This window comes from Phalacrocorax carbo, chromosome 1 (assembly GCF_963921805.1).
Source record: "Phalacrocorax carbo chromosome 1, bPhaCar2.1, whole genome shotgun sequence".
NCBI classification, from domain to species: domain Eukaryota; kingdom Metazoa; phylum Chordata; class Aves; order Suliformes; family Phalacrocoracidae; genus Phalacrocorax; species Phalacrocorax carbo.
Window position 1 is genome coordinate 142510978 of NC_087513.1, and position 17578 is coordinate 142528555.

Below are 17578 nucleotides of genomic sequence, written 5' to 3' on the forward strand. Positions count from 1 at the left end.
TCTAGCAGAACAGCCATTCAAAATCAGCTCAGCACAGCGCATCTGTCGTCTTTGGCCCTGGTACCCAGTTAAAGAGTGCGCTTAAATACAAACACCCTGGGAACAGAAGGCACCTATCAACAAAACCCATTAAACATATGTCATTTCATATTTACTTCTTATGCTTCAGACATTACTTAAGTGGTTAAGTGACTGTATCATATTATTTCACAGATGCAAAACGAAAACGTCGTGTTCTAAGTGCTTTTTCAACGAAACTTGGAACTATAGTCTCAGTTTCTGCAGACTGGTGGCCCAAAGCGATTGCTATGGCACGTGTTACAGTCATTCCTGTCATGCTGATATTAAGTTTTTTCCAGCGTAAGACACTATTTTCCACTAGCCTGGCAAGTGGACAACCAGATGTAATGGGTAAGTAAAATATTAAGCAACAGTTCTTGTTGTCAAAGCACTTTCTACAGCCCATTGAGAGAAATAGAGAATTGTGCTAGGAGAGGCGTCCAAGACAGGTAAAAGTGAATCACCTAATATTTTGGGAGCTTCAGATAGGTAAACATGAATCTCACTGCTAAAGTCAGTCATATTCAACAGAGCTCAGCAACCACCTACTCCTGGTAAGAATAGTGCTCCTAGGGGAGCTACTGGGTATGCAAGCCTTACTGAGAGCCAAACCCTTTATGTGGTGGGCCCTCTCTTCCTCTATGTAATTTCATTGTAATTGCAGGTGCTTTTGGTCTACATAATGTTCTGCAGATTACCAAGCATGAGTCAAGAGTTATTCTGTCCTGGAACAATAACCTGACACAAGAAGAAATTGAGAACTACACTGTGAAGTATATTTTGAGTTATAAATTCTTCAATACCACTCATGAAAGGGAAGTAAGTTGTTCACTGGTTACACCTAGTTTGAAGTGAAATCATGTATTACTTTATTCACTAGATGAATTTGCAAAATTTCAATTTCAATACTTAGTACCATCTACCTTCATTCAATTCCTTCTTCCTCCTCTTAGGAAAGACTGCAGGGGAAGGAAAAGATAATACGTCTTGGGTTACATTCTGGTTTTAACGCTAAAGTTAAAACACAACTTCTTGCAAAAGAAACAGAAGATGTAATTAAGGAGGGTGGCTGGACGGAATTTACTTACAAAGCACCTCCAGGTCAGCTATTTCCTCATGTTGTTAAGACATCCAAGCGTTCATAATAATGTACTATCTTACTTAGAGACTTGCCATTTCTGAAAGCTCATTATTATCTTATGCTACTCTTTTGGTTCGTATTTTTTAAGAAGACGACACATCACACCTTGGAATATTGCAGAATTATTTCCTTTATTAGACATGTTCAGATTCAGAAAGCGCCAGCTCTGCTGAGCAAGGTGTCAGAACAACCCAACCACTCTCTCCATTTTCCCTACCAACTCATGTCTCTTGAAGATTGCCTTCTGTATCACCTGGTTTCAGGATATCTTAAAAGAGCCGAGCTTTTCAACTACTACTCCAGACACTTTTTTTCTTTAAGCGGTTGGTAAGGCTTTTGGTGGTAGTAGCAGATGTGCCTCTCTGTTGTCATTTTCCAAAAAGCTGAAAGACCCGTTTGTTCTCACCTACTGCTTACTCACGCTTCTAGAAATAAGGCTACATAATGGGTTTGTAAAGACAACTATCGTGTTGTTATTAGAACATCCATGTAAAATAAACATCACACTTTCTTTTTTCCCCTTTCTTTATTGCAGTATATATTCAGAATCTTTCATGCATCATATATAACATTTCTTTTTTCAACTGCACCTGGCATATTAAAGCAGAAGCTCCTGAAGATATCCAGATCTTTGTTTCATACAGGTAAGGATCTTGTGCAAAATAATTATGAAACCATGTTTTTGTATCTAAGTCCTTGATTTACAAGACTCATAATTCCTTCTCACAGACACGTAGGAAAAGATTTTGAATGCCAGCAATATATAAAAAATACAAGGAAGAAAAATATTGGATGCCATATGAAAGAGATATATTTCCAACCATCGCGAAAATTCAATTTAAACATAACTGTAAGAGATCTGAAAAATAATTCAAGACGACTGTCTTATTACAAAGCTTTTACACCTCAGGCAATAGGTAAGTATTGTCTATTATTACCTATTATGAAAATTTAATTTGTTGGTTATTTCATTGATTTGGAAAACAAAGAAAGGAAAGAGGGAAGTGTGACAAAGTCAGAAGATGAATTCTAAATTTTATGTATTCATCTCTGGGAATTTTACACAAAAATTAAACAAAATGGATTATTGCTCAAAGGTTTTTCTTTTTTTCTGTGATGTAAAGTCATTGTTTATCTATAACTGGCATTTTAAAAAATTGATAGGCTATGTGAGAAAATGCAATTTGAAAAGCATTATACCCTTCTTTTCTCCAGTTTTTCTGTTTCCTATATTTTTCTTTTTTAGTGGTGAAGAAAATATGATAAAAAAGGGATATGAAGTGATACAAGTCTCATTCATAACTGAATTTAAGAATACAAATGTTTTCAAACATTAGTAACATTTCTATTTATTTGTTATGCCATTTTTCAGTTAAAATACTCTGACAGTTATTTTTATTTATTGACAGTTTTGAATGATCATATAAAATTGTTTTTCCTTACTTTTCTGGGAAGTTTGAATTAATCTTATAAGTAAGAAATTAATCTGAGTTTTAGCACAGACCTCAGATTCAAATATCTTTAAAATTCTGAACATGTTGATCATACTCTAGACCTGTAACACAGGAATCAGTCATAACTCAAAGGATAGAAAAAAGTAATTCAAAACTATCAAAATTTATTCTGAGTTAGATCTCATTTATTCTGTTCTAATACATTAGAATTATTGGCTTTACCCAAAGACTTACACTTCAGTCAGAGGCAGCTATAAGCAAGATGGTCTGTTTAGCAAACTTAAACATTTTTGATGAAATCAGATTTTCCTCAAAAGATTAAAAAAAAAAAAAAAAAGAGGGTGAAACTAATCTGCAGGAAGACTGCATTAGGTGTTGTCATAGTTGACTGGGAAGATGCTCACTTCCAGACTGGCTGCCTGGGTCTGATCCCACCCACAAACTCCAGAGCAGAGAGCTGCCATAGTACATATGTACATAGCACACAGTACATAGTACATAGTCTTAGGATCAAATGCTTCACACAGCAAGAAAAGATTTCCCGTAATGTTCAGAGGTGATACCCAAACTACTCTAATCTGCCTGACAGCCTGTCGAGGGCTTGTCCAGACCCACCTTGGTGGTTTCATGCCTTCTCCCACCCCTCTGCTACTCCTGGGGCAACCTTCCCACCCAGGGCCTCCCTGGGGAGCACAGGGCTGGGGTGGGCAGAAGCAAGCTGGGGATAAGTAGGAGGGAGCAGGCTGCCTCTTTCCTGCTTCTCTCTTCATCCACTTGATCTCCTCCCTCCTGCTCAAAACAGCTGCCACCTCCTCTTTGCACAGGTAAGACTGCCAGCATTTCCTCCCTGACCTTCCTCCCTTCCGTCTTTGCCATCTTTAGCCATCAGCAGGGTGCACACCAGTGACAGCTGGCTCAGCAACAGCAGGGAGCCTGTAGCAGCTCTGAGGTCTCCTCAACACCCACCCGGACTCTGAAGGGTGAACTCAAAGGGTCTGCTCCTCCTGCCCACCCTTGCTACCTTCACTGGAGAGATAAGTGAAAAAACCCTAGGCTCCCTCTCTTTATTTTGAGGAAATGGATGCCGCTTAGTGAGCAATACTTTTTAAAGAAAATGTGTCAGTCATTGAATGCCCTCTTTGGGTGTGATACACTCCAAAATAGCCAACTGTGTATTTTAGTGACTAATGAACTGTGTTTGTTTTACATCAGAATAAATATGAGAAAGAGTGTGAGGTACAGAAGGTCTCTCTGTGCTCTTTTTTCAGAGAAACTGAACCCGCCGATTAACGTCTCAGTTTCCCTTGAAAACAGAAGTATTAAAATTCACTGGAAACCCCCGCCTACTATTGGTTCTGCAAAAAGCAAGTGTTTTTTGTATCAAGTGAAAATAACAGATCGTAAGGTAATCAGTTTTTGGTAATGAACCTCATCTGTATAGCATAACTTCCGTAAAGCCTAGGCATCCCTTGAATGTAACAGAATTAAAACTCAAACCGACTTTAAAGAAATTCCATAGTCTTTCACAAAGAATCCAACTTCTCTTGTCTGTTTGGTCAGAAATGGAAAATCAACACATTTCATTAAGTCTTTCAGAGTCGTGCTTGCAGTGAGGTGGACTGATTGGGTTTTTGTTTTCATCTTGAATTTTAATTGTACATTAGCATCACATGGATTGTTGTCATAGAAAAAGGAGTATTGATGAAAAGTTTAGCAGCTACTTTGGTAATATTTTTAAGAAAAAAAGTATTACATGTTATTGTTGTTATTTCTACACACAACTAAAAGAATAACCTCTGTTGTTTGCATACATTATATATATTTTAAAATCTTTCATGGTGTATCAGCAGCTTCTCTCAGTCTTACCAGTAGGAAAGAGAACAGTGTTATAGTTTAGGTTATGCCGTACGGTGACTAAATGCCACCTGTCATTACCAGGTGGCATTTTTAAATGACCTGGAAATAAGAGCTGAAAGGTGTTCATGCAGATTCTCTTTTTTAACTCCCAAAGAGTAGAAAGCCAAGCGCTTAATTCAGAATAAAACAGGTATGAAATTCAGATGCGTAGTAGAAAGTGAATCTTCTGAATCTTTGGTGTTTTCATTCAAGCTGTCTTTGAAGCTGCGTTTTTCTTTAAGAACCTTAAACTTAGCTAGCACACACCTCAGTCAGCACACAGGACTATAACAAGGAAAGCTTTATCTGTGCTGGCTGCAAACTTTTAAGAGAGAGTTAAAGCCTGGAAGAACGTATGACTAAATTCATATGCGCCCACTCTTTGTTAGACACAGTAGAAAGGAGAAGTGCAATGAGGTAGACACATTACTGATCACATAATGTTACCTTCATAAATTACAGCAGGGTTTATTAATTCAGATGCAGTCTTAGTACTGCTAGGCAGCTTCCAGAGCAGGGCTGGATCTTTCCACATTCCCTCCTTGCAGCTCATGGAAAAGGAGCTCAGGTTGGTACATGGACATGCTAAAGCTTCCCAGTCCTCTGGGTTTTTCCAGAAGAAAGACAGACAGCCTCCTTCTAGCCACCTCTGCAAATAGTTATCATCCCCTTAACCATTCCCAAGTCTAATACTTCAAACCCTCTGCCGGAGACATCTGAGGGTTTGCTCCTGTCCATTCACAAATCACCAAATGCTGTGAGCAGAGGGAGCGAAGGAGGTTCATGCTGGATCCTTGGTATCCTGTTCAGACACATGCTGGGGCCCTTCTGATCCCTTCCTGCCCACGCACGCAGATTTCCTTCCTGTTTCAAGACTCAGAGCAAGGGAGGTGGAAGTGGAAGGGCTGGGAGTAAGGGGTCCATTCTCACCGCAGGGCTAGGATGTGCCTAAGGTGAGCAGGGGGATCCTGCAATGCACAGTGTTCATGTGGCCACTGCAGCTCCTGTTTCCAGCTTCCTAACACCTTCTACCCTCTGGAAGGAAAGGTCAAATACATAAAATCATCCAGCATCCTTACTTAAATGGAATAAATCTATTTTATTTTTCTTCTTAGCTGCTCCTCGGCTTTGTACACATCTGCAGGATATAAACATAGGAGAGGAAAGCAAAGAAAAATTATTTGGGCATGGAAGTGAATACAGCAGTGGAACATCATGTGGTTTTGTTTTTTTTTCCACAGATGGGTTGGGAAAGCTGGAGAGAGGCCGCTGCAATAACAACAAAAATAGACATATAAAGGCAGGAGATAAACGAAGGGTCTTTAAGATAGATTTTTGGACAATCAGTATCAAAATCAGTAATGACAAAAATGGTAGTTACCTAGCCAATGAGTGAAAAAAAAGGAGAGCAGTGTGTGTGCAAAGTTAAAGAAGAAAACTGCAGCAGTACTACAGGAGACACAGGAGGGAGAATAATGGAGGAAGCCTGAGATTCTGTTTTCTAGTCAAAGCAAGGTCTTAACTGCTGTCACAGAGACTTAATGAATTGAGGTATTAGGGTGTCCCTAAGCAGGCTTGTAGATATCTGTTGAAGAACAGGTAAGAGTATAGTGATTCAAGTATACAAATCTATATTTATTCTGAATACCTGAAGAGATTACTTGGTGAAAACTTACGGCACAAATAATAATGCTCTGTTAGAGATTTATAAAGCTTGAAAATAGGGAGTTGAGTCTGCAGGTGATGGGAAGGGTGGGCATGTACTATGGGAAATAAGATTCGAATTTGAAATGTTGGTTAAGTCTGAAATCAGCAAGCCAAAATTCAGTAATAAGGAAAACGCTATGATCAGAAAGTACGGTTCAAATGTGAAAATGCAAAATAAGGAATTAACATGCGGGCAGCAATGCAGAAGAAAAAAAGGCCTGTGGATTGCACTGAACCACAAACTGAGTCAATCATTCCGTCTTATTACACAAAGGTCAAATGTTATTCAAGTATATATGACAGGCATGTCTCATGTAAGGTGGAGGCTGTGACTAATTTGACCTTCTAGCTACTGAATTTCACCTTAAGTTTCAAACTGTGCTTTGGGCACCACCACAAAATATAAATATGATGAAAAAAAGTTCAGAGAACATCAGTGAGACTTATCAAAATTAGTATAAGCTTTGAAAACGTGCTCTAGGAGTGGAAGACTGAGGGACATAGTCCAGAGTAAAGCAGTGTAACTTGTGTTAACAATCTTCGGATAAATAAAAGAGCACAGAGATTACACTTACCCATGCCAACATGTGAGTAGGATAAAAAGTGACTGGCTAAATTCAAAGCAAGGAAAACATAGGCTAAAAGTTGAAAAAAGTGTCCTAATTCTAAGGAAAGTCTGGCAGGGGAACAGGTTTCTGCTTGGGGCTGGCTCTGTATAGAGTTATCAACAACAGATTAGGCAAATGTGCTCCAAGAGTGCTCTGGGTAGATGTGACTGAAAGTTGCCACACATCATGACTACCAAAAAGTAATTTTACAAGAAGTCTTTCAGTCCTGCATTTTCGTAATTTCCTATGATGACATAAGCTTATTATTGGCTCCTTAGGAGGAAATGTTCAGGCACAGCATTTTGTTAGCGCTTAACCCTCTTAGTCACTTGCAGTTTGCATTTGAAAGCTCAAGAACTTTCCCACATTTTTGCTTACTTTTGAAAAACCTAGCATGTGAAATTTGGGACCTATTTTTGGCATCAGATCTGGAAAGATCTTAAAGAGTGTGAAGGAAGAGGAAGAAATGGCATTGTACACAGGGCCAAATCCACACCGCACCTGCCAGTATGAAGAGAGCAGGAGATCACATTTTCTTAAAGGGGGACTTATAGTACTACCTCATCATGCTTTCCTAAAACCGAAGGTGCAAAGATGCTGGACCCCTCTGTGTCTGAGATGCATACTTTCTACTTCGTCTTTGCAACTTCCTAAGATTATTGTTAATTTTTATAAGCAGGGAGTTTCATCTCCTGGCTTCTTAGTAATGTTTATTTACAGCAGTTGGCTTCATTTTGCAAAAGTGATGAATGATTTAGAGATCCCTCTGTTCTGAACTCTGACACTCCTTTTGTGGGCTTGATCTTTAGAAACGACGTGCTTTCTTTTATAGGCACAATTAAAGATATTTCAGATTAGTCACTAAAATAGTGGGCATCCCTCACCACCAGTCAGCTGAAAAATACAAGCTTTTATTCTACCAGACAACCAAGTATAGCACACTGCCCACACCAAAACCTTGAGACTTGCAGTTTCATACTTACTGTATTCATCCTACACTTGATGTGTTATAAAAATGAAGGGGGAATTGGTGTTTCAAATTCTTACTGTCCTACTATAGGTGATGCCTGCTTCCATCTTATCAGCTCTCATTCATTTTCAGTCCTGAGTTTTAACACATGGCAGGTAGGAGTCAGACTGTGTCTGGACATAAACACTGGTTCTGAAAATCTCTTCCTACTAGGTTTGAGGTGTAAATAATAGTATTTAACATCCCTAGATTTATATCGGTTTGAACTGCAATGTGAAATCACCTCAAATAACCCCCTAAACCTATCTTGATAGATTGTAAATGTCACTCAAGAGAAATATGAGTACCCGTTTCATAAGCCAGCAAAAGAATGTGCAGCACAAGTGAGGGTAAAGAAAGAGAAATGCATAACAAACAAGATTTGGAGTGAATGGAGTGAACCAGTGTTTATTCATGATGGTAAGTTATCATGTATATTCATAACACTTATCATTATATATGTTATTATCATTCAACATATTGACTTCATTATTGCATCTGTTCTTCTCCTTGCTGTATTATCATACCCTAACAGTACCTAGAGGTCTATGGCATGCACCAGGCTCACACAGCTCTAGGTGCTGTAGGAAAAAGCAGTCCTTGGTCTAATGAGTTGTACTTCCTTGGTCCTAAGGCAGTCTAGCACAGGGCTGTTCTCCTGAGGCAAATTACACCTGACTCTTGGCAGCCTTTAGAAAACAATAATGGTCAGCAGCCGAGAAGCTCACAACATCGCCCGGACAGCCCTGCAATGGACAGCCCAAGCGTCTCTACAAGTGCTTTCAACTGGACTTAGTAAGCCGAGAAACCCACAGAAGTAGTAACATTAATCAAATCACATAGTCCCTAAGGACTAAGTCTAACATTTCTTTACTACATCAGGGGAATAATTTCTTATCTGATGGAGGTAGAAAATGGTTTAGCTCTCATTTAGATATATGTGTTCTGGCCCCAAAACTATCTTCAGCACGAATTAAAAAAGAGCCTTGTAATACTTTTCCTTCACCTCCTATGACTACATTTTAACATTTGCATGCTAACAAGGGAAACTTCTGCTTTCCATGATGAAAATGCCTCCACATGCAGCAGCTTCCTGATGTCAAGTTAGGTATAGCAGAAGTAGTATAATGGAGTGATGCTATATTTATGGAGAAATACTGGTGCATAGCCTAGTCTCTGTACACTGATATGCAAAAAAAAAAAAAAAAAACAAAAAAAAAAGTACAATACTATTGGTAGTAAGAAAACCCAAGATGATTATCTTTATTTCATGCAACAGACTGTGTGTTTTGGAATATGTCTTTTTGATCTATTGAGCTTCAAGTACATATTTATCTGAAGGCACAGGAAATACAAGGCCAGACATTATTATTTTTTGCAATGAATTGAGTGTAAATTCAGTTATAGCATTTATAGGATGTTGCCTGCCTACTCTATCAAATGCCTCACCACACCCTGGTCTGCTGGCACCTCTCTGCTGCCACCTTTTTTGCCCCATATTAATTATTTTAATTTCAAAAGCATTTAACTTGTGAAATTCTTGGAGAGAGAAACCTAGGTGCTCCACACGCTCATTGTGGTGAAGGAGAGAACACGTTTCAGGCCATCAGAGACTAGAATTGTCCTTTGGAGATGCTTCTGTCTTCTCACTGAAGACAGAGAATGCTTAGGACCATAGCACGACCAGCAGAGAGGTCTGCCTGGCGTCAGGCCGGACACATCTGATGTGTAGACAGTGGAGGGAGGAGAAGTTAGAAGGGTTTCTCCTGGTGGGGGATTGTGGATTTACTCTGTCCCTGCCAACCTCTCACCAGAAGGAGGAAATGAAGTTGAATAGTCACCCATGCTGGTTCCAGCCTACCAAATTTTGCTCTCAGCAGCTGCAACTCTCCTTCAAGTGTTTTCAACACCGCTGCTTTCCCAGCTTCAGCTACAGCTGTTGTTGAGGCTGAACAATCACAGCATGTTCCCTCCACTTCAGAAAAGTTTAAGCTGGAAAGACTGCCATTGCACATAAGCTGTAATATCCGCATATGTTCAGTACAGCATGTTGATTTACCCCTGGAGCATACTGAACAAGTTCATGTGATGCGGCGATTTCCCTTCTTCCTTCCCATACTCAGAGAGGATCGGTGGCTTTTATAAAATGAGTCTATAAGTATATCACATCGAGGGGTCACATGATCAGGCAAACCTCTTTAAATTTCTCCTTTGATGTCTAGAGAAAGTTTTCTGTCCATTTTGCTTTGTATTCTGTTTAAATTTTTTTTGTCTGCTTCTAATCGGGAACATGTATAAGTGGTCATCATGAAGCGCATTTTAATACTGCCTACACTGAAAAAAGTCCCTGGCATTAGTGGTATCTTTCATGGTAACTCCATGAAAGTCATGTACTTAATTTCACAGGCACAGTGGATTGAAAAAATTGAATCTTTCTGTGAAGTAACCTGAAAGGAAAAGCGTCCATTTGGTATTTTTGTTTTGGAATGCGTCCATTTTTCTGCTGAAAGCCTTGACAGAGTGTGCAACGACCTGCTTTTTGTTTGCTTCTACATGACATTCCAATGTTTCATCTAGGAAATGTGCAACATTTCTTTAAGAATTAATTTTTAAGAGGTTTTCAGCCTCCATTTAAAAAAACTGAAACATCAAAATGAAATAACATAATTCAAAACATAACTAAAATATTTGTTCTGAAATGTTCCTTTGACATGAAAAGAATTTGTTAATTTTCTCATGGGAAACACACTCATTTTCCACTAGAATTTGCATATGTCCTTGAAAAAACCCTGCAATTTAAACTGAACTGAGCTGTTTAGTACAGAAACTTTCTGCTAAAAAAATAAATGTTTGATCAGCTTTATTCATATATAGAAACATGAAATAATTGGTCTAATTTTTAGAACTGCTGAGCATTCATAGATCACTTTGAAGTTAATAGTAATTCAGAGGTGTTCTGCATTTTTGCAAACCAAGCCACTTGTTTTGGTTTTAAAGTACTGTTATCTGTGACTAAGTTTAAGCATTTGCATCTAAAAAAAAACCACCATAAAATGGTCTACCTAGAAGAATATATATGCTTCTTTTTCTTCCTGCTGTCCAAAATGCACGAGGTAGGTAAGAAGAAAGAGAACCAAACCTCTTTGTGGTTTGGCTGGCGTAAAGACCACTGCTTCCTCTCCTCTCAGGTGTGTACGTGATGTGGGGTTAGCAGAACAATGCAGAACATTTACCTCAAACAAAACAGTCCCTACTACACAGTCCAGAGATTGTTCAGGATGTATTTTCCAAGCCTTCATCTCAAAAGACCAGAAAGGAAAATCTCCCTTCTCATCTTAAAGTGAATAAAGAATAGTTCTGTATTTTAGTAGTACATAAATATTGCTCTTATTCACAGTTCTGCCCAGAGGTTTGTGAGTTTTTTTGTGGTTTCATATCAAATTTGTGGAAATTCCTAATGTCCTTGGTTTAAACTACAGATGGGTTTAAACTAGGAACTTTTGTACAATTCTTTTGTTCTTTGAATTTGATCTAGATTGATCCTAAAACCATTGTGCAAAACTGGCCTCGGACTATTAACATTTTAAGAGCTGTTCCTGCCTGTTTTTCTTCAAAGTACTTAGTTCAAAGGAGCCCAAACTAGTTCTGGTTTTAAAGCTAGGTATTAAAAAAATAAAATTTGCCAAAAATACAACTTTGAGTCAACTGAAAACATTGCTTTTTGCTATTCGAGGTATTTTGGAGGAAGGATTGCAAGGTACAGAGCAGTAGCATTTGTTGAACAATATAAATATGTATTGCTGGCATTTCTTTAGGACTATGCCTAGCAGGCTTACAAAAGCTAAATGTAATGAAAAGCAAATGTTGCTTCTTGAGCCAAAGTGAATATTTTGCTTGACAAAAAGCTTTTATTTTCATTTTACCTTAAACCAGTTACAGCTGTGAAGGGGTGAGGCGGCAGTGGCAGGGAGTTCATGGTGCATGGAGACGGGAGGTGGCAACTTCAGGAACCTAGAAACAGCTGGGGCAGCAGCAGGAGTGTCAACAGGAGATGGACAGAGGTTTTGATATCCAGAGGAATCAAGGCTGGATGGAAGTATCCAGTGGCAGGACAGGCCATGCCCATCATGTGAGAGCAGAAATCCAGGGAAAGGAGGGGATGGAGTCTACTGGAGCAGAGGAAGCCAGGGAGAGTGTTGAATTAAGGCAGCAGCAAGGCTGAGAGTTCAGAGGAGAAAGGAACAGTGCTGAAGTCAGAAGACCCTGTTTCCCTTAAAAAAGCTCCAGGATATGTTTCTTTAAATCTGTGGCAGTTCAGGAATAGTGCAGTATTTGTGAGTCAATATATAATTCATTCATTTATGAACTACCTCTTCCCACATTATTAACATTACCTTTCCCTCTTCTTTTTAAGAAAAAACAGTGGACGTCATGCTGCTAAACCTTGTGTTGTTTTGTCTCCTGATTTTCCTTGGAGGTTTGCTGATATGTGCATGTAGAAGGTAATGTACATTTCTGGAAGGCAGCATGAAATCCTGGTGGAAGAGAGGTCAGGGCTACAGTAAACAAACCATAAAACAGATTAAAGTCAAACACAGATCTCACATAAATTGTGTTTACAAAAAGCAGTTAATTGTGCATTTCCAACTATTGTTCTAACAAAGGAGTGCTAGGTGGCTAGGTCTTAAGACCTAGTGTAGAGATACCGAGCCTTATCACTGTCAACTCACAGCTCCCATCACAGTCCTTGGAGCTCCAGTCTCACACCCTGCTCTCACATGTCTTTCTGCCACTACAAATTACAATTTTTCACCTTACTCTGCCTGCTGCCTCTCTACCCTCAGTGTGACTTTGCCCCATACTTTTGCAGGTTCTGCATTTAGGTCCACCAACATTAGTCATGCCAAAGATGAACTGCATTTGCCACATTGCCCAGTTTCATTTCATAATCCATTACTGAGAGCAGCCTTTTACTCTAAGCTGGACGGTTTACAAGAAATAAATAAAAAAAGGAAAGTCAGGCTGATGGCAGGAATTTGCTTTGCTGTAATATTAGCACAGCACTATTCGGTGGGTCCTACACCAACCAATTAATGCAGCCAGCTGCCTCCATGCCACTGCTTTTCTGGCTGGTTACAAACTTTCCTATTGACATGGCAGAGAAGGCTTTCTTGAACAGAAAAATAAACTTGTTCAGGATAGAATGGTTAGCCAAGATGCCTTAATATTTGGAGGGTGCAGTATGTAAGTGGAACATCTGTTAAAAGTAAATTCATTATTTAATTAATGACTAAATATTATTCCCGATTAAGATAAAAGCACTAATCATGTGCTCTATCTTCTTTCAGTAAATAAAGGCTCAAGGAACTATAGATATGAAAGCTAATAGAAAAATAGAAAATAAAAAGTTTCCCCTGGGGCAAACAAAACATGTAATTGAAAGCCATCTGCATCTAAACATAAAAGAGTATTCTGTTGAAATAATGAGGAGTGACTCTGGCCTCAGGGGAGCAATTCAGCTGGTAGATATTTTCAGTGGAAAATTTACAGAGGTCCTCAAAACCAACAGATAATCCTTCATAATAAAATGAAATGTTTTAATGAGTCTGTGCAGACACAGCTCACTTTCAAACCCAAATTCTGCAAGTCCTTAGCAGTGTTAAAGATGTTTCTGATGCTATGTTTGCTCCCTGTCATCTGACATTTCTTTCTTCAATTATTGCACTTTATAGTGATACCTTTAATATGAAAAGAAAAATGTAGGAGTAATTTTTAAGCTATAGACATAGTAAGATGCCACAAGCTCTTGCTTTGCTTGGAAATCATATGTTTGTGCATATCTACGCAGGTCTCAAATCTAGCAGGCTAAAAACCAGTCAGGCTGAAGAAGAGCTGGGAAAAATGTTGGGAAAAATGTTGAGAAAAATGTCTGCAGTGAAACAAAAAAGGGTAGAATGGCTTTAGAAATGGTAGAAGTCTGTCTAATTGGCATATCTATTACAAAGCATTATTGACTGATCTGTTCCTGAAGACATTTGAGAGCCATGTGTCTGTGTCACTTTCCTGTAGGTATAGATGCCTGGAAGTTATAACCATGCCTGTTCCACATCCTTCAGAAAACATCAGAACTTGGTTGGCTGCAGATGAGACTCACCACCAGGTACAGCTTGTCTGTCTTTTTTCTATCTCGTCACTACATTGATGTGTACGGTATTACTTGTGATCGGAATGGTACAACACTACCTTTAGAGACAAAGGTCATTTTTAAGAAAAACTGGGAAAAAGGTATGCACAGTGTTAGTAGTGAAGCCAGAAGAGAACAGAAAACTTGTGGAGGTTGTAGGACAATGATCTCAGAGGCAGGATAGAGGAAATCCTCAGGGGACTATTATCTCAAGTATGCCTCAAAGTGTTTCGGCATACCCATGGGCCAACATTTTAAGGAGTGATCACCCTGGCTCCCTGCAGAATAGTCAGTTAGGGGATACTACATGTATAAGCATGGGGGAAAGTTATGAAAGGGCAATTTTTTGTGGATATCTGCATGTCAATGGCTATGTTGTAGCAAATGCACATTCTTACAGCAAATAAGAGGAGGCTCCAGAATGCGCACAACATAACCCACCCCTACTGTGCATCTGCTGTGGGACAAACCCATATGCAGAGGTGTTTCCTTTGGAAGAGCTGATGTGCTGTAAGTTCAGATGCTAGGTTATCTCATGGCAAGTTACAAGTCTTTAGTCAACTGGGCAAAACGGGAAATAAATATTTGCAATATTTATGTGCCTATCGTTAATGATGCTCCTTGGTTAGCACATTCAATGCTTCTTATCACTGCCTGCCATTATGTGAGTTAGAGAAAAAAAGTGTTAGTCAGGCAGTGGTCTAGATCCCTATAACTCCAGTGAAGCTACACAGTGAACTGTGCTCTAGGTGGCATGGTAAGATTGCCTTTTACCTGGTTCTCCTGCAACACATCATGAGAAAGTGCAGGTGTGCCAAACTATGCTTTTTGGGGGGGGAAACATCATTAGAATAGAAAACTGGAATGAGGATTTTCTCTGTCCTATGTACTCAAACGTTTGTTCAGAGCCTCTGCAGGATTTCTGCTAATTTTACTCTGTCCTACTTTATTATTGTGCTTAAAACGCAATATAGTAATGTCTTCTAGTAGCGCATTCAGCAACGTAACTAACAATTGCCAATGTGTGCCATCTTCTCTCCCAGGGGAAAACCGTATGCCTTGCAATATTATGTTCGGTTTTTTGTATAAATATACCTACATGATTGCAAGCTTTGACAGAAACAATGGGCCATCTCAATTCACGAATCAGGATTTGAATTCTCTAAGACAAATGTATGGAAAAACTGCATATAGCATGTGTTATATAACCATATGACAAATGACAAGACTGAAGTGTTTTGAACTTGCACCTGGAGTTCATTCCACCCACAAGCCTTGGGCTGGATCTCCAGAGCAGTCTGCGCTCCTCTGCTTCTTTACAGTTATCTTCTCAGAAAAGAAAAGCTGAAGAGCTCCAGAACTGGACTGAAGACATGCCTCTTATTCTCAAGATTCAAAGTAATTTCTATGACATTTCTGGCCAAAATTATTTGACCAAATTTGATCCAAAAGGAGCCACGTTTATCACCTTTTCTGTGTAAAAATCCTTGGGCACCCTTTTCCCCAGTAAAGTTGTGCAAATTAACTGATAATACACCTTGTGGCCATCACATATGGACTGGCAGAACGTAAAGATAAAATTATCACCATCAAACTTATATTCTGTATCTCCCTCCACACTAGAACGACATACACTGCTATTTAAGGGTCTTAGTATTCAATATATAAATAAAAAGATCACAGCAATGATCACCAAAAATATACACAGTACCACCAACAGATGCAGAACTATTACAAACACTGAATATACCTTTGACAGGAAAAAGTCAGTATAACTGTGGAATTACTGCCTGGATGATTGCAACAGGTGGCTGAGGTGACTGTTGATGACAATTCTAGGAAAGATAAATTGTATAAAACATATCAGTATCCCAAATATTGCTGACATTGCAAAGACATTGGCTTTGGACATACTGTAAGAGCTAAGAAGGCTGTGGAGAACGATGCTGAGATAATCTGTTTTATCCAACAAATAAGTATAACCCCTGAAAACTGGACTGTGACTTTGACATAAACCTTAGGTATATAGTCATATCATCCCGGAGGGTCATAAGCAACAAAACTAGGGCTCAGAGCAACTAAGCAAATTTACCTGTGAGCAAGTTTCAGGCTGAGAAAGTGACTCATATGATCTCTGTATTCCAGTTATATGACAAGTAAGTAATCTGTACTAATCCCAAATATACCAAATAAGCATCACACTTGTAACAATATTGAGAATTTGTAATACCACTGAATGCAGATGTTGTATATAATGTAATTTTTATCCAACAGAAACAAATAACAATGCAAATGGAGGTGCACTCAGAAGTTACTATGGGAATACCAGAAGAGAATGGAGATGAGAACGCTCAACAACAGAAATGTTTGAAGGAATCTGGATTAGAAGACCTGTAGAGACAATATGGTTTTTTTTTATCTGCATGCAAGAGTTACCTTTTTGTGAGGTGGACAATATTTTGACAGATCTAAGAACAACTGATACTGGAGTTTGTCTCAGCCCAATAACTTGAAGTATTTTGAGCTCTGATATTGCGAAATGCTTATAATGAGCTTCGGATCACAAAGGCAAAGGAGTACCTTGAAGTTTGTTTCTAACTACTACTGATCTTCAGCCCAGTAAAACTGCAGCACCTCAGACAATATGATCTAACACTGAGGTCCACTTGGGTTAAAACTGAATTAGACAGTGTGTTTCATAATGCTGCAATAGCTTCCAAACACTGTCTGATAGATTAATGCCTTTGAAGACTGGCTGTTCACACAAATCTCATCCTAGGTATTCAACATCTGATTGGTGATGAGAAATGGTGGAAACAATGAATGTTTCTGGAAACAGCAACAGAATCTCACAAGGGTTCTCTAAAGCTCCAAAAACCCATGACTTTCTGAGGCACCGCATTGTGTAAGCAGACATCAACCAGAAAGAAGAGTCATGTGTGAAGACATAAGGTCTTTTCATGTGATGGACTTATTCCTTTGCAGTTAGTAGAAGGAAAAATCTTCAGACAAGGCAAAGAAAACAAAGGTTTACACTGTATTGTGTTTGTTTAAATAAGTATAACTCAGAGAAGTTAAAGTTCAGAACTGACCAACTATTGCTATTTATTTTTCCCGGTCCTTTTAAAGAAAACTTTCTTTCCATTTCCATGAGGTGGTGAGCCATGACAGTTTGTTTTGAGGTACACAACTAGGGCAGATTATTTTCACTCTTAGATGCAACAGTATTTATTTGACTACAAGAGAAGGAATATAGGGCCTTGATTTTGCAAGTAAGATGTTTCTGTGGACTTTTTTTGTAGGTGGGAGATACAAATAAATGATGGACCTGATTTTCTGGTAGGCTTGGAAGCTACATAAAAAATTCTTGCTTTCATCTCTGGTAAAATTTCTCCATGTTCAAAATAATCCTGGTTGAAGGAAATAGTTGATTACACTTGAAATAACATCTTGTGTATTATTGTATGGGACAATATAGAACTATTGTTTACACTTTTTGGAAACATTCGGTTTATAAGA

General features: G+C 38.8%; 1 protein-coding gene across 1 annotated transcript; it reads left to right on the forward strand.

Moving 5' to 3' along the window:
• Positions 1–308: 308 nt before the first annotated feature.
• Positions 309–16808, forward strand: LOC135310423 (interleukin-5 receptor subunit alpha-like). Its single transcript, XM_064437770.1, has 10 exons — positions 309–411; positions 725–879; positions 1014–1161; positions 1737–1845; positions 1931–2118; positions 3924–4060; positions 8151–8295; positions 12290–12377; positions 13945–14035; positions 16334–16808. The coding sequence occupies exons 1-10, from the start codon at positions 309–311 to the stop codon at positions 16454–16456; spliced, it is 1287 nt and encodes a 428-aa protein (XP_064293840.1). The 3' UTR covers positions 16457–16808.
• Positions 16809–17578: the final 770 nt, after the last annotated feature.